The 22,773-nt window shown below is 46.3% G+C and overlaps 1 protein-coding gene across 1 annotated transcript in view; it reads right to left on the bottom strand.

The window, feature by feature from the left end:
- Positions 1-22,773, bottom strand: part of DNAH9 (dynein axonemal heavy chain 9) — a 405,383-nt gene that overhangs the window by 210,505 nt on the left and 172,105 nt on the right. Inside the window, exons 42-45 of the mRNA XM_065563307.1 lie at positions 20,802-20,963; positions 14,778-14,974; positions 11,414-11,576; positions 4,898-5,021 (exon numbers count right to left, since the gene is read on the bottom strand). Of these exons, the coding sequence (XP_065419379.1) occupies positions 4,898-5,021; positions 11,414-11,576; positions 14,778-14,974; positions 20,802-20,963 (646 nt within the window). The remainder of the gene's footprint in view (positions 1-4,897; positions 5,022-11,413; positions 11,577-14,777; positions 14,975-20,801; positions 20,964-22,773) is intronic.

The following is a 22,773-nucleotide window of genomic DNA, read 5'->3' as shown; positions in this document are numbered from 1 at the left end:
TTATCTCCTTCTGACCCCCGTCTGGACTGAAATGATCATTATCTTATCAGATTGCTGAAAATCTGAGCTTTATTTGGTATTAACAATTGAGAGGGAAAACAGCAGGTGATCAGAAACCAGCAAAATGTTACTCCTCTTTATTAAGTTATGATGATAAATACAACAAATAAAACAAACAAACATACATAAAACATGCAACCAATTAGAAGCAAGCAGCCAAGTCAACCAATCAGAAAACATCCTTTCCTACTGAGCTGCTACAGACATTGCCATGAAAAGTCACAAGTTACCTACAGTTATGGCTTCATTTAAGGTTGCCAGGTGTCCGGATTTCGACCAGAACACCAGGTCGAAAAGGGACCCTTAAACGTCCGGTCAGCGGCGCATTGGGGCTAAGGCAGGCTCCCTGCCTGCCCTGGCTCCGCACAGCTCCTGGAAGCAGTCGGCATGTCCCTGTGGCCCCTAGGCACAGGTGTGATTGGGGAAGTGCCCCGCGCTGCCCCAGCCATGAGCGCCGGCTCCGCAGCTCCCACTGGCTAGGAACCATGGCCAATAGGAGCTGTGGTGGCAGTGCCGGTGGGCAGGTGCAGCGCACACCACGCACAGCTGCCTGGCTGTGCCTGAACCTAGGAACCAGACATGCCAGTCACTTCTGAAGCAGCGCAGAGCCAGGGTAGGCAGGAAGCCTGACTTAGCCCTGCTGCACCTCTGACCAGTAGCTGCCTGAGGTAAGCACCGCTTGGCCGGAGCCTGGACACCCACCCCAACTCTCTGCCCCAGGTCAGAACCCACCCCCCCACCCCCCCCGCATCCTAACTCCCTCCCAGGGCACGCACCCCACACCCAACCCCCCTACCCCAGCCCTGAGCCCCCCGGAGCCCGCACCCCAACTCCCTACCCCAGTCCTGAGCCCCCTCCTGCACCCAAACTCCCTCCTGGAGCCCGTACCCCCTCCCGCACTTCAACCCCCTGCCCCGCCCTGAGCCCCCTCCTGCACCCCAAACCCCTCATCTCCAGCCCCAGCCCAGAGCCCACACCACAGACAGAGCCCACTCCCACACACAAAACCCCTTGGTTCCAGCCCAGAGCCCCCTTCTGCATCCCAAACCCCTCAGCCCCTGCCCCAGCCCAGAGCCTGTAACCCCAGCTGGAGCCCTCACCCCCTCCTACACCCCAAACCCCTGGCCCAGCCTGGAGCCTGCTCCCACACCCTGAACACCTAATTTCTGGCCTCACCCTGGAGCCTGCACCCCCAGCTGTAGCCCTCACCCCCTCCCACACCCCAATGCCCTGCCCCGGCCCAGTGAAAGTGAGTGAGGGTGGGGGAGAGCGAGCGATGGAGGGAGGGGGGCTGGACTGAGTGAGGGCAGGGCCTCAGAGAAGGGGTGGGGCACGAGCAGGGCCTCGGGGAAGGGTGGAGCAGGGGTGTTTGGTTTTGTGCAATTATAAAGTTGGCAGCCCTAGCCTTATGGGGTCTGAGATACCAAGGTATTTCCTTGTACCTAGAATAGGGGATAACCCCTGCATCCCCATTACCACATGAGGTAACTCTGGGGAAATACAGGCCTTCAAAAGCAAACATAATATCATCCTAATGCCACAGAAACAGGATCTATCCCTTCTCCAGTCACTGGAGCCAGCAGGCCTTCTAAGCCAGTGACACATAACCACGGATCAGAGGGGAGAAAAGGTTAAGTATAGGTAGTCTTCGGACGAACGACACAATCGGTTCCTGAAAATTGTTTCTTAAGTCGAAACGTCGTAACTTGGAACCGCAATCCACTCTATCAGGGGACCGATCGTCATAAAGTCGAAACCAATTGTAAGTCGAATCAGGGTGTCAATTCAGAAACATCGTAAGTGCCGTTCATCATAAGTCGAATGTCGCAATGTCGAGGACTGACTGTATACACTTCGAGCTGGATGCATATCTGCACTAGCTCTCACTGAACTAGTGTGTTAGAAATAGAAGTGTAGCTGCTGCTCTAGTGCATGTGCCAGAATGGGCCAGCCACCTGAGCAGCCGGGACTGTATTTGGGGCGGCTAGCCCCTCCCTCCGCTCATGCCTCTGCGGCTACACTGCTATTTTTAGCACGTTAGCTTGATCAAAGTTAGTGTGGGTATGTCTATCTGAACTGGGAATGACGCCCCCACGCCCTTAGGTAGCCTGGCCCTCCTTGGTTGTAACTATCTCCAGGATCACAGGTAGCTTTCTCATACATGTATAAAGACAGACAGACAGACAAACACACACACACACACACACACTCAAAGGGAAAACAAAGAAAGCTCCACTTTGACTAAGGCAGAGAATAAGCCGGAAAGCACCAGGCCTTCCTCTTCCTTCTATGTACTTCCAGTGGATGGCCACAACATCCGCCCCTCCTCACTTATCCTCCCCCGTTTTAAGCAAGGAAGGGTGAAACAGACATGGGCAAGCAAAGGGGAAAAAGGAGAAGGGGGATACAATCCAGATTGCCACCCTAGACAGATGGTGAATGGTGGAAGGAGCCCGCTCTGCCCTGCCTGGGGCTGATGGAGAGGGAGGTCTAATCTCATGGGTTCTTCTAAGCAAATAAAAATAATTCCATGTAAGGAGCCAAAGGACCTCATAAGCCCATTATACCACCCCATCAAAGTCCCCACTGATCAGCTAGCACTGACTTGCTGTCAGAAAGATCATGTCTTCATCTAAGATAGGGTTACCATTCGTCCGGATTCCCCCGGACATGTCCGGCTTTTTCGGGTTAAAAATAGCGTCCGGGGGGAATTTGTCACTGTCCGGACTTCCCCTCCTCCCCCGCCCCCATGCAGAGCGTGCGTGCGGCTTACAAAGCAGCCGGTGCTCCAACAGCCAAAGCCAGAGCCCTGCTTGCACTTCCCCCTCCTCCCTCCTGAAACTTGACACCCTCCCTCCCTGCACTCACAGATCGCTGGCGGCCGTTCGTCTGGAGCTCCGAGCCTGCTGCCCTCCCCCGCTGTCGAGCACGTGGCTCTGCAGCACAGTAAGGGGGCTGGGGGTCAGAGAAGCGGCAGGGAGGTTCTGGGGGAGGGGGGGGGGTAATCAAGAGACAGGGAGCATGGGGGAGGGTTGGATGGGTCAGGGAGTTCGGGGGGGGCTGTCTGGGGGTTGGGGGTGTAAGGTTTTGGGTAGTCAGGGTACAGGTGGGGGGGTCTCAGGAGGGGGCAGTTAGGGGACAAGGAACAGGGAGGCTTAGGTAGGGGGTGGGGTTCTGGAGGGCAGTTAGGAGCACAGGTCCCAGGAGGGGGCAGTCAGGGGACAAGGAGCGGGGGGGGGTCGGGAGTTCGGGGCGGGCTTTCTGGGGGAGGGTGGATAAGGTTTTGGGCAGTCAGGGTACAGGTAGGAGGTAGGGTCCTGGGGGACAGTTGGGGGGGGTCTTAGGAGGGGGCAGTTAGGGGACAAGGAACAGGGAGTCTTAGATAGGGGGTGGGGTTCTGGAGGGCAGTTAGGAGCAGGGGTCCCAGGAGGGGGCAGTCAGGGGACAGGGAGCAGAGGGGTTTAGATGGGTCAGGAGTTCTGGGGGGGGGGGCTGTCAGGGGACAAGAGGCAGGGAGGCTTAGGGAGGGGGTGGAGTCCTGGGGGGCAGTCAGGGGACAAGGAGTGGGGGGGAGGGTTGGGGGTTCTGAGGGGGCAGGAAGTGGGAGGGAGTGGAAGGGGCAGGGGCGGGGCTAGGACAGGATGGGGGCGGGGCTAGGGTGGGGCTCCTCCCGTCCTCTTTTTTGATTGTTGAAATATGGTAACCCTATCTAAGAGCAGACCCATTGAAGCAAACGGGCAGCCTTTTGGTGACTGGAAGGGAAACAGAAAACTGTAAGAGAGGCTGTGTGGGCCTCCTCCATGCTGACAGGCACCTACAGTGCTGTAATTAGGGCTGGGGGATGCTCATGTTGTCCCCGTAGGAGGGCAGCGCATGGGGTTGCTGGGGGAACTACACACAACACACAATTTACCCAGCAAATTAAACCCCTCTTCCTGGTTAGGAATTATCCACAAACAGTCTCTGGCATCTGCAAATTCATTTGCTGTTCAGATTGTTTGAATGTGATATGAACATACTTCAGCCAGTGGGCTGTTCACAAACTTCGCTTCAGCTATGAATGCAATGCTAATATTCTATGTCAACTCTTGATTATTCACTGTTTGTGGTGTATCATTGGTCATCTGAGTCCTTGTATTGCTTCTGTGCTCTGCTAAGCTAACCAGGAGTGAGGTGAAATGCAAATGCTGAATTCACATGCAAATGTCATGGTCTGCACAGAAATCAGGGTATTCATGGGAAGAACAGCTATTCTCCAAGCACAAAAAACCCCAGCCACACAAATGTGTCTACAAAAATTAACAAGAAAGGAACGTGATTGGACTGAACAGCTATCTGGCATTCAAACACGTGGTCTTTCAATGGCTTTGCATTAGTCACCCAGCTCTGGCAAACAGTGAAGTCAAATTCTGTAACCAGGACTAGTGGGAGTTATGTTATACCACTAAACTGCCTCTCATAGGGATGGACACTGCACATCCTTCAATGAAACACTTCCTCTGACTCCACACTCCACTAGCATATTGCCCCACACAGAAGTGACTTAACAGTTATAAGTAGAATTAAAGAGCTATGAAAGTAGGGTGCAAACTAAACTGACTGGGTCATAGACATCTGAGAAGGCCAAAATCTACTAGCTGGTGCAGTCCTTCTCTGCTAAGAAGATCTGAGCACTGATTTCTTCCTTGGGGTTTAATTTACAAATTATGTAGCTTACTTTGTTTAGTTATCATTTTAAGCAAATGTTACAATCTCTTCTATGGAACAGCTGCAGACATCACTATGTGCACATTTATATGGGAAAGGAGAACGGAAATAAAGTCAATGAGATGCATACCTGAAGCTAACAAGTCATTTACCAGCACTAAGAACCTTTCATCAGCCACCTGGGCATCAGTCATAAGGAATACAGTGCCAACATTCTTCACTCCAGTTTTAATATACTGGTTTGCCAAGTCTGCCTGTAGATTGAAAGGAAAGTAAATAAGGAGTTTTTGTTCATCTACTGCAAAGTCTCAGTCACAAAGTGTGTTTTCACTGGGGACATTTCAGGCAGGATGTTGCCTATTCAAAATCTTCTGATTAACTGAAAACAAAACAATCAGAATTAATTAGCATGAAGCTTGTTCTTTATATCTTCTCCACTTTATGGCAGAACATTTCCAAGGATACTGATAGTATTAATTTATTATTATTATTATTATTACTTGCTAAGCATTGACAACTTGCTCTATGCTGTACAAAAGACAAATAAAAAGACAGACCCTGAGAAAACTGAGACACAAAATACAACATCATTTTCTAATCATTTTATTCAGGAAATGATCTTTTTAAAACTTTCTGATTGGAGACAGGGCATTTAAAAATCACGGATTATTGCTGAAGATGGAGCACTGTTGCTATTTCTGTTAAACGTGGATGGTAGAATCCCTGATTAGTTTGAAGTGTAGATCGTGCCAGATTGCAGAGACCTTTCTAGACAGTGATCTGCTGCTGGTGGCTGCTGCCACAATATTTAAAGTGTTGTGTTGCACAATTATGGAATACATTGAATCATATATGTGAGATGATCTAAGTGGCTGGATATGCTGTTCTTTCTGTCCCTATTCTCTACTTCTCCCTTTTTATTTCAGTAATTCAGCATGGTGTGTTCACAACACACTGTGCAGCTGAGCGAAGGAGCCTCAGTTAAGGACTTATATTCTGCCCACAGAGTAGCGAGACCATAAGAATATTGTGAAAAATTTTCTTTTCCACTGCATCATTTCTTCTCCCCTGTGGAGGACATACTGGGAATATTTTCGATAGGACTAGTTAACTGTGCTGTTTTCCTAGGGTTACCATATTTAAAAAATAAAAAAAGGGGACACTCCACGGGCCCCGGCCCCGCCCCTTTCCCACCCCCGGCCCCGCCCCAACTCCGCCCCTTCCCGCCCCTTCCCCAACGTCCCCGCCCTAACTCCCCCTCCTCCCTCCCAGCCACGCGAAAAGGGCTGCCCGAGCGCTACCGGCTTCACGGTTTGCCGGGCAGCCTCCAGACCCTGCGCCCCCGGCCAGCGCTTCCCCAGCACAGCTGGAGCTCGGGAGGGGAAGCACCCAGCTGGGGGCGCAGGGTCTGGAGGCTGCCCGGCAAACCATGAAGCCGGTAGCACTCGGGCTTCAGGCAGCCCCTATGCCTCCAGACCCTGCGCCCCGGGCCAGGCACTTTCCCTCCCGGGCTCCAGCTGCTCTGCTCCTCCCCTGACTCTTCGGCTCTGTTTAAGAGCCGAGCTGCCTGAGCCAGCGCTACCAGCTTCAGGCAGCCCCCTTGCCTCCGGACCCTGCGCCGCCGGAGCAGAGCAGCTGGAGCCCGGGAAGGGAAGTGCCTGGCCGGCGGCTCGGGGTCCGGAGGCACGGGGGCTGCCCAAAGCCGGTAGCGCTGGCTCGGGCAGCTTGGCTCTTAAACAGAGCCGAAGTCTGAGTCAGGGGAGGAGCAGAGCAGCTGGAGCTGGGGAGGAGAAGTGCCCGGCCGGCGGCTTGGGGTCCGGAGGCAAGGGGGCTGCCCGAAGCCGGTAGCGCTGGCTCGGGCAGCTTGGCTCTTAAACAGAGCCGAAGTCTGAGTCAGGGGAGGAGCAGAGCAGCCGCGGGAGAGGAAGTGCCCGGCCGGTATTTTTCCCGGACACGTTCGGCTTTTTGGCAATTCCCCCCGGACGGGGGTTTGATTGCCGAAAAGCCGGACATGTCTGGGAAAAATCGGATGTATGGTAACCCTAGTTTTCCTTCCTTCATCCCTTTCCTTCAGAAAGCACACAAGTGCAAATAGATTCTGCCAAGCATTTGTGATCACATTTGTGAGAAGGGCTCAATTACTATCGCGAAGTCACATGAGCCCTCTATCAGACTCATAGACTTTAAGGCCAGAAGGGATCATCATGATCATCTAGTCTGACCTCCTGCAGATTGCAGGCCACAGAACTTCATCTACCCGCTCCTGTAATAGATCCCTAACTTTTGGCTGAGTTACTGAAATCCTCAAATCATGGTTTAAAGACTTCAAGTTACAGAGAATCCACCATTTACTCTAGTTTAAACCTGCAAGTGACCCAGGCCACACGCTGCAGAGGCAGGAGAAAAAACCCCAGGGTCTCTGCCAATCTGACCCAGGGGAAAATTCCTTCCCGATCCAAAATGTGACAATCAGTTAGACCCTGAGCATATGGACAAGACCCACCAGGCAGACACCTGAGAAAGAATTATCTGTAAACTCAGAGCCCTCCCTATCTAATGTCCTTTCTCCAGCCATTGGAGATTTTTGCTAATGGCAGTCGCCAATGGGCCACATGCTATTGCAGACAGTCTCATCATACCCCTCCATAAACTTAGCAAGCTCAGTCTTGAAGCCAGTTAGGTTTTTTTGTCCTCACTTCCCCCACCCCCACCCCCGATAAGCAGTTCCAGAACTTCACTCCTCTGATGGTTAGAAACCATCACCGAATTTCAAGCCTATACTTGTTGATGGCCAGTTTATATCCATTTGTTCTTCTGTCAACAATGATACTTAACTTAAATAACTCCTCTCCCTCCCTGATATTTATCCCTCTGGTGTTTTTATAGAGAGCAATCATATCTCCCCTCAGCCTTCTTTTGGTTAGGCTAAGCCGCACTTCAGTAACAGGCAAATTGGTTGAAAGTATCGTAAAGAACAAAATTCTCAGACACATAGATGAACATAATTTGTTGGGAAATAGTCAACATGTTTTTCGTAAAGGGAAATCATACCTCACCAGTCTACCAGAATTCTTTGAGGAGGTCAACAAGCATGCGGACAAAGGAGACTCAGTGGATATAGTGTATTTAGATTTTCAGAAAGCCTTTGACAAGTTCCCTCACCAAAGGCTCTTAAGCAAAATAAGCAGTTCTCTCATGGACTGGTAACTGGTTAAAAGATAGGAAACAAGGGGTAGGAATAAATGGTCAGTTTTCAGAATGGAGAGAGTTAAATAGTGATACCCCCCAGGGGTCTGTACTGGGACCAGTCCTATTCAACATATTCATAAATGATATGAAAAAGGGGTAAAGAGTGAGGTGGCAAAATTTGCAGATGATACAAAACTACTCAAGATAGTTAAGTCCCAGGCAGACTGCGAAGAGCTACAAAAGAATCTCATAAAACTGGGTGACTGGGCAACAAAATGGCAGATGAAATTTAATGTTGATAAATGCAAAGTAATGCACATTGGAAAACATAATCCTAACTATACATATACAATGATGAGGTCTAAATTAGCTGTTACCACTCAAGAGAGAGATCTTGGAGTCATTGTGGACAGTTCTCTGAAATCATCCACTCAGTGTGCAGTGGCAGTCAAAAAAGTTACCAGAATGTTGGGAATCATCAAGAAAGGGATATATAATAAGACAGAAAATATCATATTGCCTCTATATAAATCCATGGTACACCCACACCATGAATACTGCATGCAGATGTGATCACCCCATCTCAAAAAAGATATCTTGGAATTGGAAAAGGTTCATAAAAGGGCAACAAAAATGATTAGGGGTATAGAACGACTTCCATATGAGGAGAGATTAATAAGACTGTGACTTTTCAGCTTGGAAAAGAGGCGACTAAGAGGGGATATGATAGAGGTCTATAAAATCATGAGTAGTATAGAGAAAATAAATAAGGAAGTGTTATTTACTCCTCCTCATAATACAAGAACAAGGGGCCACCAAATGAAATTAATAGGTAACAGGTTTAAAACAATCACAAAAAAGTATTTTTTCACACAATGCACTGTCAACCTCTGGAACTCCTTGCCAGAGGGTGTTGTGAAGGCCAATACTATAATGGGGTTCAAAAGGGAGCTAGATAGATTCATGGAAGATAGGTCCATCAATGGCTATTAGCCAGGATGGGCAGAAATGGTGTCCCTAGCCTCTGTTTGCCAGAAGCTGGGATTGGGTGACAGGGCCTGGATCACTTGACGATAATCTGTCTGTTCATTCCCTTTGGGGCATCTGGCATTGGCCACGGTCAGAGGACAGGATACTGGGCTTGATGGACCTTTGGTCTGACCCAGTATGGCCATTCTTATGTTCTTATGTAAACAAGCCACGCTCTTTGTGTCTTCTCTTATAAGATAGGGTGATCAGAGGAATGAAAAACCTATTAGCACTTCTCTGCACCTGTTCCAGTTTGAATTCATCTTTCTTAAACATGGGAGACCAGCACTGCACACAATATTCCAGATGAGGTCTCACCAGTGCCTGGTGTAATGGTACTAACACTTCCCTGTCTCTGCTGGAAATACCTTGTCTAAGGCATCCTAGGACTGCATTAGCCTTTTCCACAGCAGCATCACATTGACAGCTTATGGTCATCCTGTGATCTCCTATTCATATACATGTATTCATGCTAGCTCTCATCAAGCTCGTGTGAATACAAATATCAGTGCAGCCACAGTAGGACGGGGAGCAGCAGCAGTGCCGTGATGGGTACAAAAGCAGTGGGGATATACTCAGCATGGCTCAGCCATGCCTCTGCTGCTACGTTGCTATTTATACTTTCACTAGCTCAATCAGAGCTAGCGCACATGTGTGTACACAAATTGGGGTATCACACCCCTAGCTTGTACTGTAGACACAGCCTAAGGTACAGGGTTTCCCCCATTACCATGGTACCTGAGCACCACACAATCTTCAATGTATGTATCCTCCCAAACCCCACAATGCAGAGCATGGCTATTATCCCTGTTGTACAGAGGGGGAACTGTAGCACAGTGAGACTATCTGACTTACACAAGCTCTCACAGGTAGGTTGTGGTATGGCAGGGACATGAACCCAGGTGTCCTAGCCCTAGGCTAGTGCCCCAGCCACTGGACTATCCTTCCTCCCCTTTTCAGAGTGTCTGCCTCACAATTATGAACATAAATTAACACTATTATTTAAAACACAGTAATAGCAAAAGCTGTCACTGTGATTCTGGGGTTTTTTTCCTACCACCTCAGCTGGCCTTTCCCATTAGTTCATGTGAACAGAATACAGTAGGAATAGAAGGTTGCTCAGGATAGTACATTGCTTTTGAAACGCATTTAGAACTTCAGTAGGCAAATATGGTTCTACCAAACACAGTCAGTTGTTACATTTGCTATAGAATACCTAGAATAAGTGAATTATAACAATGTTAAGGGCCAATGGCAGACTGAGCCATCTTGCTGTTCTAGACACAAGAAAAAATAATCAACCAGTATTTCATAAATTCCTGTAGAATGGGTACAGAGTGAAGGGAATGTCAAACAACCTTCCACCATCACAGAACCTGAAACAAGAACGTGCTTTGAAAACAAGCTTCTGAACCTAAGAATCAGAGTATACTCTTTGTGGCAAGAGTAGGCTATCTAACAAATAGGAGGAGATCAGCACCAGATTATCCCAGAAACCTTTTCACGGGTGGAACTGAATGGGTGAAAATAGATAGGCTCAGGATGATTACACAGACGTCAGAAAGCAAGAAAAACAAACTGATCAGTGCTGCAAAGTTATCTGAAGGGAGAAGATGATGTAACATTAAATAAAAACTCCAGTGATTCCTCATAATACATTTGATTATTAAATAAACGTTGTCTAAAAGCCAAATCTTGCATTCCACTAAAGTAAATTACCCTAAATAAGAAAGCAAATGCATTTAAATATGAGCTTTCAAAACTTGGTAGAAATTTGCTGATGATTTGCTATCACCAGAGCTATAACTGGCCTCTCAGTGGAAGCTGTTCATTCCAGCAGGAGCCCCAGTCTGATGATGAAGGACAGGACTTGGACAACGTAGCTCCAGTTTGCCTTGGTGGGAAAGCAGGGAGACATTGCAAAACTAAGTTCTACATCATTTACCAGCAACTAAAACATTTATAAATCCTTCCATTTGCATCAATCAAAACTGTCTCACAGCTTCCAATTCACTGTTTACCAGAAAATGTATTGTCAAGATCCATGTGCTGTTTCCAACTCTTATAGCCTCCAGGAAGTGGGAGATGGACTGGATATGACTTAATAAATCTCTCCCACCTCTAGCTACATCATTCCATAGTAGGTTACTCCTGGGTTCATTAAGTATTCTTTTTATTGTCTTAAAAATAGTAATAATTTACTATATTAATCATTATCATTTACTCTCTATAGCCCTTTACAGGTACAAAGCCGTGAGCAAACATTAACTGATGAATTTTAGAGAGAATGACCATTCTTTGAGATCCGATTGGAATCTCTTTTCATTTACACTGGAGGTTTCTCCAACACACAGAAAAGACAAAGCTCTGTGTGGAAGAAGTACAAGTTTCTGTTTCCTCTCCCTTCCCACCATTCAACGCCACGTACCTTCAGGTCAGGGATTCCATAGCCTTTCCTCAGAGTGATCTGGAAAACCTCCAGTGAGCTAATGAAAGCTGCAAGTCTTGTCAGGCTCTGCTTGCCGCTTCCACCTACACCAACCAATAGGGCATTTCCTCTGGGGGATTCTAAGATACGATTGATGCGGCAACTAAATTGAAGCATACAGAATCTCTGGTCAAGAAAACTTATTTCCATATGGAGCATTTCAATACATATTTTACCGAGTAACAAATTAGATTGAGAATAGGAGCAGAATCACAGCAGCACTGCCAATCTAAGAGGCACGTTTGCAGTTGATACTCTTCGGGTGAGATCTGTAGTAAACAACACAACCAACCAGTAAATGGTTCTATGGCAATTCAGAGCTTCCCATCTCGGTTATTTCTGGATTCGTAAGCTGTGTTATGATGTTCAGGAACATCTTACAGTAAAGTTCAGTCCTCCATTTACATGGAACATGGGTCAAACCAGACTAAATTGCTGTGTAAATGTGCTCTAATTAGTTCCTCTAGTAGACATTTCCTTTCAGAAAATGTCCAAGGATCCACATTAACCATGGGCTTGATGACATTGGTGAGGTATTAGTCACACGAGGAGTCCCATTATGTATTATTAATATCTTCATGTATCTAGATTAGTGTAAATCCCTTCTAGGAAAACTCTGTCAATATTTATTCCTTATCAAAACTACTAATTTTTTAAGGGCCAGATTCTGTCACCCTTGCTCACACTGACACATGGAGTAGTCTCACCAATGACATGCACAAGAATGGGGCACTAAATAAAAATTCATTGATTATAAGTGCAGATCACTGTGATCTGAGCACCAGTGTAACAAAGGCCAGAGGTCGTCCTTGAGTTAATTCCTGTTTGCACTAGACTATATCCTTCAGAAAAAAGTGTGCTAACAAAGAAGAGTGAGCTAATTGTGTGAAGATGACACATTTCTGAGAACATTCAACAGGAAATATTGTAGAAGTAAATCACTCCCAGCGGGGGAGGGGAAAATCTCACTCACTAGCCAGGGTTTAGATCCCAATGCAGTGATTAACATGGCCATGGGGCCTGCAATGTCACTATTTTACTGAAAGCGAAATGACACAAGCTGCTTTGGGGCATGTCCCAGAAGCTAACTGATAGCAAGGGTCCAGAGGCATGCCTATCCCACCTGGCATGCACAGTGAGAAACAGTAGAGAGATTCTCTGGAAACAGTTCCATTGTCTGCCTACATATATGTCTGGGCCTTAATTTCCATACAACAAAGCCAACAGGATAAAATACTGATTTCTAACTGTTTGCAATCAGTTGGGACCTTTCTTTTGAAGATTTAGACGTGCTGTTATCCCACTTTTCATTCAAGTAGCTAAGAACACAATGAAAGCACCAGCCATTTTTGTTTCTCTCCAAAGAAACTTTAACTACTTGTAGTTCATATTCCATCAGTTCTCTCTCCCAGACACGTCTTGAATATGAGAATAATTCATTTGCATTTTCAATAAGGTCGGGATGCCATGAGACGCCCTCACTGGCCTCAGCTAGCCTACTTGTTTAATTTCATTTCTCCTCAGGTTCTTCATTGCTTTCAGAGCAATAAGCAAAACTCTGATAAAAATCAGTAATTATGAAAGTATAGGTGTGTGGGTAAGGCCATAGAAATATTTAGTGATTAGCACAGATGGATTTGAACTCTTGAACAACTTGGTGATTTAGCCACTAACTGTATTTAACTCCTGAAGTTTAGGAATCAAATCTTGGGTCAGGATCATAACTGTGATACTGTCTGACAGACCGTCTGCGGGAATAAAGGAGGAGGGGAGCAAGGAGGAATGTGAAAACAAACTTTAAAATTCAGAGCTTTTTCTCTCAATCTTTTACAATATTTAGGGGGAGGCTGCAATCAGATTTGGTCCAGCAAGTCCTCTCTGGTGCACAGGGAGCACACAAGAGAAAATGACAGAGACAACATTTACATCACAATCTGAAAAAATTCTAATACTCAGAGTGCTTGTGTGTGTGTCTGCCTTATGCATAGAATACAAAATCAAGTACAGTTTGATGATCCAAGCAAGCCTTTGCTGAAGATAAACTGCTGCTTAATAACTGAATGGAATAAAAGCATCATAGCATGAAGCATTATTATGGTTTTATTAAATATCAAGGCACTATGCTGCAGGAAATGAAAGGATGGTGAGTTCCTAGGACTCAAAGGAGTAACTGGGTAGATCAAAGGATTGTATCTGTTGTTCTTTTCTATAATAGTAATTGGATTGGTTTCCTGGTACTTAAGGAACTGTGAGACCACCCTTTCCTAATGAAAAAGTACTGCTTCAGTGTAGCTAATGGGGCTCTAGGGCTCTGTTAGTTCAGAGATTCATATGTACAGTATATATAGTCACCAGGTAACATTTTCAAAAGAACCTAGGCTCCCAACTCCCATTGATTTCACTTAGATGAACCTAATTCACTTAGGTGCTTTTGGCAATCTCACTAGGCACCTATCTGCATTTTTAGGTGCCTGAAAATCTTTAAAAATCTGACCACAGGAGCCTAAATTCCATTGACTTGCAGTGAGACTTAGCTGCTAAGGGCCGCATTCCCAAAGGTATTCAGTGCCACCAGGTGCAGACATGCGCATAGCGGGATTGTCAAAAGGACTTATGCATTTTAGGTGATTACGTTTCATTGAAATCAAGGGAAGTAGGCCCATATCTGCTTAGAAACTTTTAACCTTCTGCCCAGGCGCCACTCTGCAGCTTTAGGCACCTAACACCTTTGAAAGTCATGTGAAAGTGTGACATGGGCTCCAATGTGACTTACAGGCTTTCAAATATGTTACCACATACCAATTTTCCAAGTTTTTCTTGCACAATGACACAATCAAACTTCTATTTAAAACACATATTATGGTACCTATGTACTGAGGGCTGGCAAGCAAAATTGTGTACCCTACTTAGGCAGCCCCATTTGAAAATTGAAACCTCTGTGTAATTCATCTTTGTACTACTACAGTGCCCTCTGCCTGAAGGTTTCAAAGTACTTGCTAAACATCAATGAGAAAAGGCTTCCAATATCCCAGGGAGATAGGAAATCCCCAGTGGACAGATGAAAAGCTGAGGAGAGATTAATGGCCGCTAATTGGAAGAGCCCCTAGTTTGCATGTCCAATTTGAGATACCCAGGGTCTGACTCTTCAGAAGTGCTGCACTCCTACAGCTCCTCCTGACATCATCTGTGATTATGGCTGCTCATCCCCTCTGAAAATGTTAACAGAAATGCATTACACAGACCAGCTCCAAAGACATTTAGGCTGATGACTCTGTGAGAGTACAAAGACAGAAAATCCCCTTACACATGGCACATGGCATCTTCAAAGAGCACCAGATTCATGGCAGCATTGACCTCATTGTGGTTATCCAAGGCTTCCACAAGGATGTGATTCAGTGACTCCCAGGTCTGAACAGGCATGTATTTGGGTTCCCCAACGCCTCTAGCAAAATGGCAGTACATGTTCATCTTCTTGGTCTCCTCTAGAGTCTCCTCGATTTCCTGCCAATGAAATGCAAAAGGGAAATACAGAATGTCCTGTTGCTATTGCAGCAAAGGGAAAGCTCTTTTCAGGAGAAGAGATCAATGCAATTCTTCACCAGGTGAAATGGGGCAAGCCTAGTTTGAGGATCCCACTTGATTTAGACGTAAGACAGGCGCCTGGTGCCTAGACCGAGGTAGCTGTGCACATGCTGTGCACATGCTCATTAGCAGAAACTCAGACACCATGGGGACTGCAATGGTGAAAATGTAGGTGCCTAGGAAATTTAGGCACCAATAGAGGTAAGCAGCAGCTGAGTGGAGATTCTGAGGATCTCAGTGATGTCTAAATCTTGGGCTAATGTGCCTAAATCCTTGTCTAGATCTGGACCTTGGGGGCAGATTTTTAAACATACATAAATGATGCAGTTAGGCAGCTACTGGGATTGTCCAAAGTGCCTAGGCACCTGCCTCCCACTGATTTAAAAGACAAAGGGACTTGGACTCCTAACTCAGAAGGTCATCTAGTCCAACTCCCTGCTCAAAGCAGGACCAATCCCCAACTAAATCATCCCAGCCAGGGCTTTGTCAAGCCTGACCTTAAAAACCTCTAAGGAAGGAGATTATACCACCTCCCTATGTACCCCATTCCAGTGCTTCACCACCTTCCTTGTGAAAAAGTTTTTCCTAATATCCAACGTAAACCTCCCCCACTGCAACCTGAAACCATTACTCCTTGTTCTGTCATCTGGTACCACTGAGAACAGTCTAGATCCATCCTCTTTGGAACCCCTTTTCAGGTAGTTGAAAGCAACTATTAAATCCCCCCTCATTCTTCTCTTCTGCAGACTAAACAATCCCAGTTCTCTCAGCCTCGCCTCATAAGTCATGTGCTCCAGCCGCCTAATAATTTTTGTTGCCCTCCGCTGGACTATCCAGTTTTTCCACATCCTTCTTGTAGTGCGGGGCCCAAAACTGGACACATTACACCAGATGAGGCCTCACCAATGCCAAATAGAGGGGAATGATCACATCCCTCAATCTGCTCGCAATGCTCCTACCTATACAGCCCAAAATGCCGTTAGCCTTCTTGTCAACAAGGGCACTTATGCACTTTTGAAAGTGTTGCCCCAAATCTCCGGCATAATGAACACATAGTATTTCTCAGATGATACAATGGTTTTCTACACCTGAGCTTTAAATTTATATCTAAGCATAATCACAGCTCACAGATTCCAAACCAGCATTTCAAAGCATCTACGTAGTGGTGCAGAGTAAAATGGGGTCAGCAAACCTTCACTTTTTTGTTTCCTGACTTTGGGGTGTTCCATTACAAGCTCAGAGGCACTTACAGGAGCCACAATATAATTTCAGGAAGTTCAGCTACCTAATGGCAAGGATCATAATGAAAGCTAGCACTGGGACATTACATTTTAAAAAGGGAGGGTTTTCTGTAAAAGGTCCCAAAAACTTAACATCAAAAATGAGGAAATTAAAATCCTTTGGATTCAGCATGGTGGCTGCTCAAGCATACCATAGCAGCGTCATGGAAGGTATATCTATGCCCCTGAACTCAAAAGAGAAGCAGGAAGGTTGAGTGACACGGTACACGAGATTACTGAAGCCAAACAAGTATCTTTCAAAAAAGTCAAAAGTCAGCTCAAGTGAAATGAATAAAAAGGAACCTCATTTACGGTGAGTAAAAATGTAAAATTGAAATTAGGATGGTTAAGAAGGAATTTGAAAAGTAAATAGCCATTGTTATAAAAACAACGAGGAACACCGCAATTGCCAGACTGGATCAGACAGTGGCCAGCATAGATGCTGGAACTAGGGATGCTGCCGTGCCCCCTGACTTAAAGTGGTTCCTATCATATACAGGGTTTACAGTTTGGGTCACTAGCTCTCAGTACCCCCACTATATAAATTGTTCCAGCACCCCTGGTTGTCGGTGCCAGATGTGTCAGAGGAAGGTGTAAGAACCCCGCAGTAGGCAGGTATGGGGTCATCTGCCATGCACATAAGTCTGAAGCCCTTAGGATGAAGGGTTAATCTTCCTTCACATTTTTTTATTAATTATTATTTATTAATTATGATCACCCTGGATATTCTTGTGATCCATCTCAACGTCCAATCTCTTTTTGAATCTTGCTAAATTATTCGGCTTAATGACTTTCTGCAAGTGAGTTCTACAGTCTACTTACACATTGTGTGAAAAGGGATTTCCTTTTACCAGTTTGAACTTCCCACTTTGTTCATTTAATTGACTTTCCCCATGTTCTTGGGCTGTGAGATAGAGAGAACAAAAGTTCCTCATCTCCTCTCTCTAGACCATCCATTATTTGATAGACTTTTAACATGTCCCCTCTTATTTCTCTCCTTAGCAATGTGACAATCCCAATCTTTTCAATCTATCTTCATATGAGGGTTTTTCCAGGCCTTTCTCGTTGCTCTTCACTGAACCCCTTCAGTTCTACGATGTCCTTTTTGAGATGGGATGACCAGGACAGCACACAGTATTGTGAGATAACTGGTGGCTCTGCTGCAACACAAGAGGGCAGAGGAAGCACTTAAGGAGAACAAGGGCACTGCAAGGAAACTATAGCGAAGGTTGTGGCAGAGTCTATATCACTGACAAATTTTTAATCAAGAGTGGATGTCTTTCTGAAAGTGCTGCTCTCGGAATTATTGTGGGGAAGTTCTATAGCCCATGTTATGCAGGAGGTCAGACTAAATGATCACAATGGCCCCTTCTGGCCTTGGAATCTACCCTATTTCTCTGGCATCAGTCGTCAGGAGAGGGGGTCAAGGAGGTGCCTATCCTTTTCAGGGATTAGAAATGAGGCCCTGTCACAGGTGGAGCTATAAAAAGAGCCAATGCTGAAACAAGTTAGCAATGATCAAGAAAAGGGGCAAGCAGTGAGGTGGCAAAGCTTACAGAAGACACCAGATTATTTAGGCTAGGCTAGACTGGAGAAAGCAGTGAGGAACTTCGAACTCCTCTGACCCCCACAGTTGGATAGGACTAGTGAAGATGAAATTCAGTGATAAATGCAACATTATGCACATTGGAAGGAATAATGTGAAGTATCCACACCCCTCACTGGGCTCTAAATTAACTCTCCCCAGACAGGAACCAGAGCTGGACATTGCTGTGGACAGCTCCATGAAAACCTCTCTTCTATGGGCAGTGGAGGCTGTAAAGCAAATGAAGTGTGAGGGCACTACAGGAAAGGAATAAAATATAACACTGATATATTATAATGCCATTATATAAATCCATGGTTCACCCTCTCCTGTAGAACTGTATTTAATTCTGGTCACTCTATTGAAAAGGATATAGGGAAAATAGAGAGGGGGGGTCAGAGAATGATTAGAGGCCTGGCTAAACTTCCCTAGGAAGAGGGAATGAAAAGATTGGGACTGTTTAGCAAACAAAAGTACATGTCAAAATACAGTTAAGCCTATTAAAGACTAAAATGTGCACAAAAAGGAGAAATTTGCACATGGTACTTACAACATCATCTTTTTAAGAACATGGTATATGAACCAATAAAGTTTGGAAACCACTGGTTTAGAGAGAAGATGAGTAAGGAAGCCTGCCAAACAATCAGTGGGGCCACTGGACAACCGAGGTGCTAATGGAGCACTCAAGAAACATAAGGCCATTCTGAAGAAGCTAAATGAATTCTTTGCATCAGTCTTCATTGCAAAGGATGTGAGGGAGATTCCCACATCTGAGACGTTCTTTCTGGGTGACAAATCTGAGGAACTGTCCCAGAGTGAGGTGTCGATAGAGGTGGTTTTGGAACAAATTGATAAATTAAACAGTAATAAGTCCCCAGGACTAGATGGTATTCACCCAAGAGTTCTGAAGGAACTCAAATATGAAATTGCAGAACTACAAACTGTGGTATGCAACCTATCACTTAAATCAGCTTCTGTATCAGATGACTGCAGGATACCTAATTGACACCAATTCTTAAAAAAGGTTCCAGAGGAAACCCTGGCAATTACAGGCTGATAAGTCTAACTCCAATACCAAGCAAATTGGTTGAAACTATAGTAAACAATAGAATTATCAGACACACAGATGAACATGATTGGGTGGGTAAGGGTCAACACAGCTTTTGTAAAGGAAATCATGCCATACCAGTCTATCAGAAATCTTAGAGGGGGTCAACAAACATGTGGGCAACGTTGATCCAGTTGATATAATGTTTTCACCCCTCCGCTTACAGAAAGCCGAGATAGTGCATTTGGACTTTCAGAAAGTCCTGACAAAGTCCCTAACCAGAGTACATCGGGTGTTCCTATTAATCCTTCTTCATAATACAGAGCAAAGGGGCAGTCGCTGAAAATGCAAGGCAACAAATTTCAATCTGGTAAAATAATTTTTTTATGCAATGCATAGTTCAGCCACGAAGCTGATTGCCACAAAGTATTGCTGAGAACGAGTGCTCCATCAGATTCACCCCAGGATTAGGCAGTTATATGGAAGGGGAGAACATCTGCAGATAGCACAGTTATGAGAGATAAGCTCTGATGTGATCCACTATTCTTAATACTGGGTGCCTCATTGGGGACAGGAAGCACTGCAGGGAAAGCAGATTGGATGAAGCTGTCAGGACAGGGAGTGCCCAGTGTGTGGTGAGAGCTGGAGGCCGAACAGTGCATGGCTGCAGGGTGTGTGTATTGGGTCAGCTACCAGTGCCCAGGATGAAGGGCAGGGGGGTCTGAGGGTTCTTGTTCAGTTCAGGGGAGGGATGGAGGGAGCAGTAAAAGAGGGAGGGGCCCACTCATGTGCACAGGGAGGGCACAGCACTAGAGAAGCCCCCTCACCTTCAGTACCGCTGGGATCTCTGAGGCTGGATCCCTCTGAGCTCTAAGGCCTGGCCTACACGCAGCGTTGGTACTGGTTTAACTATGGCAGTTGAGGGTGTTACTTTATACTGGGATAATTAAATGAGTACAAGCCCTAGTGTGGACACAGTTATGCTTGTGTAAGAGGACTTATCCAAGTAGAAGCACCTTTAACTGCATCCACACTAGAAGGAGCATACCATTGTAATGCTACTGGTACAGTTAAAGGGGTGTCACTGTGTGTAGACCAGCCCAAAGGGGGTAGGGTACAGAGCTTTCCTTGGAAATATATTGTTGGACCAAGGAGGAGAGCCAAGGACTCAAGACTGCATCTTGACCCCAGCCTCCTCCTGTGGAGACCAGGGAACTCAGCCCAAGCTTGACTCTTGTCTAGCACCTATCATTGGAGACTCCTGAAGCTCTTTACTTACCTTAGTTAATTGAGCCCCGCAGCCCTGTGAGTCAGGGATCCACTACTTTACCCATTTGACAGACTGGGGCCTGGTCTACACTAGGAATAATCCACACTCCTGAGTGACATAGTTCAACTGACCTAACCACTGGTGTAGACAGTGCTAGGTCGATGGGAGAATTCTCCTGTCAACTTAGCTACCGCCTCTCGGTGAAGTGGAGAACCCCTCCCATCAGCATAAGTAGTGTCTTCATTGAAGCGCTGCAGTGGCCCAGCTGCTGTGTTTTTTTAGTGTAGACAGTCCTTGGGAAACTGAGACACAGAGAAAGGTGCAGTGACTAGTCCGGAGTCATACAGCCAGCCAGTGGCACAGCTGAGAAGAGACCAGAGAGGCCTGGACACCCTGCCTTGTGTTCTCCCCAACACTGTCATCTCCAAACACATAAGATGTCTTGAGCAGACTTCGGGTACTGTTATTTTTTTCCAAAATCCACCTCTGCCTCCTGTGCAGCTAGCCCCTGAGAGGATATCCCAGAGCATGTTAATCTGACAAACACCAACTGCAATACTTACATCATAGAACTTCTTTACCATCTCTGTCTGCATTTTATCAAATGTGCTGAAATCTGTCTCATCAATCATCTTATCCCGGTACACCCGGTTTGACTCATGCAGGTAGAGCTTCACCAAGTCTTGGGGAGCCTTCAGACACTCCGGGGTAGAAAACAGAATGCCCTGTAGAGAACATATACACACACATATCAGCTACACACAGCACACACAGCTTCTCCTGTATCTGCACTAACATGCCGGGTTTGCGGGTGAAGAGTGACAAATGCAGAGCTACTGTAGTAAGCATGCAGAGGACTACTGAGTAACTCCCTACCCAGATAGCCCCTGGAGAATGCAGACTGTGTTCCCCATGGCTTCCCAGTGTGCCTGCAGCAAAGCAGTTTGTGCTGCTTTTGCTTTGTTCTGTGCACGAAGGACTCCAAACATTGGTACAAAGAATAATGGCAAAGAAGCATAGAAGGTCACAGGTCATGGAAGAACATGCTTCGGCACCATCCTGCACTGCAGGCAACCACTGTGCTCTGCACTACTCAGGCCAGCTTACTAATAACCCCTAACTCTTACAAAGAGCTGCTCACCAGCAGATCTCAAAGCGCTTTACAAAGGAGCTTCGTATCATCATCCCCATTCCACAGCTGGGGAAACTAAAGCAGAGAAAGGTGCGTGACCTTGGGGGAGTCACTTCAATAGCCCAAAGCTGTAGCCAGGAATAGAAGCCAGGCCACCCAAGTCCCAGTACAGCACTCTATCCACTAGGCCGCACTGCCTCCCTGTACCCAGCCCCAGAAAGATCACCCCAGTCCATGGGATCTTCCCCCTCCCTGCCTTGGCTGCCAGGACAGCGAGTGCAGCTGGGAGGAAGAGGGTGTGGTTGGAGTTTCCTACCAAGAGAAGATTAGAAGGTGCAGTGAGCCTGGCCCACCCAGCCAAGCAGATGTACTGCGCCCAGCAGCTGGGGTGTTAGTGCTCTCTGGACCCTGCTGCTCTTGAGGGGAGAGGCACAGCGGCAGCCACTACTCCTGGGGGCAAAGGGGTCCCCTGCTGCTGTTGCTGCCTCTCTGGGAGGAAAAGGTGATCCCCTGCCATCACCACACCAAGTGAGCAGCAGAGCCATGGGGGTGCTGAAGTGTCTAAACCAGGCCCTGCAAAGGTCTTGGCCCAGTGCACTGTGACTGAGGCTCAGGAGACCTCTCCAAGCTGCACTGAGTGCTCCTCAGCCCAGAATCAGGGCCCTTCACCTCCCAGCATCTCCCTTGTGCTCCCAGCCAAGAGGGAAAAGCAGTTTGGAAATCTCGAGTGAGCGAACTTAAAAAAAACATAAAATAAGTGACTTTAATTAGGCATGTGCTGTCTAGAGTAAGTATTAGCTGCTGTCAGCTTACAGTGGTGTGTTTACAATGCACCCTATTAAAATGCACAAAAGAATAATATTTCAGAGAGATGTCGCCTATAACTAAGCCTATTAACAATACAGAAGGTTTTTAATGACATGAATTAAATATAAAGCTTTATTCCTTATGTCTAATTATTTATACATTAAATATAAAAGGCACTAAAATGCAATCTGAAGTGCTCTTGCTCATCGAGTGCCCATGGCTTGGTTGGGGTTTTTTACATTTGAGGATTGGCAAATTGGCATATTTATTTCTGAACCAAACTGTGTTTTGAAAATAGCTGACACCTGAAAGCTTGGAAAGGTTCTGTCCAGCACCTCAGCCTTGGGATGACAGGGATCACTGGGCCTCTCTGAAACCATCAGGTCTGGTGACACCTCCTGGTCTTAATATTTTTTTATTGGACTAACTTCTGTTGGTGAGTGAGACAAGCTTTGGAGCTTACACAGAGTTCTTCTTCAGGTCTGGAAAAGGTCCTCCCAGCATCACAGCAAAATGCAGGGTGGGACAGATTGTTTAGCATAAATAGTTAGCTCGTATTGTATGGGACCCTTCAAGATAGAGTGGCCCGTTAACAC

Source organism: Chrysemys picta, chromosome 12, assembly GCF_011386835.1.
Source record: "Chrysemys picta bellii isolate R12L10 chromosome 12, ASM1138683v2, whole genome shotgun sequence".
Classification (NCBI taxonomy): Eukaryota; Metazoa; Chordata; order Testudines; family Emydidae; genus Chrysemys; species Chrysemys picta.
The sequence above is the reverse complement of the archived record's forward strand: the minus strand, read 5'-3'. Positions and strand labels throughout refer to the sequence as shown.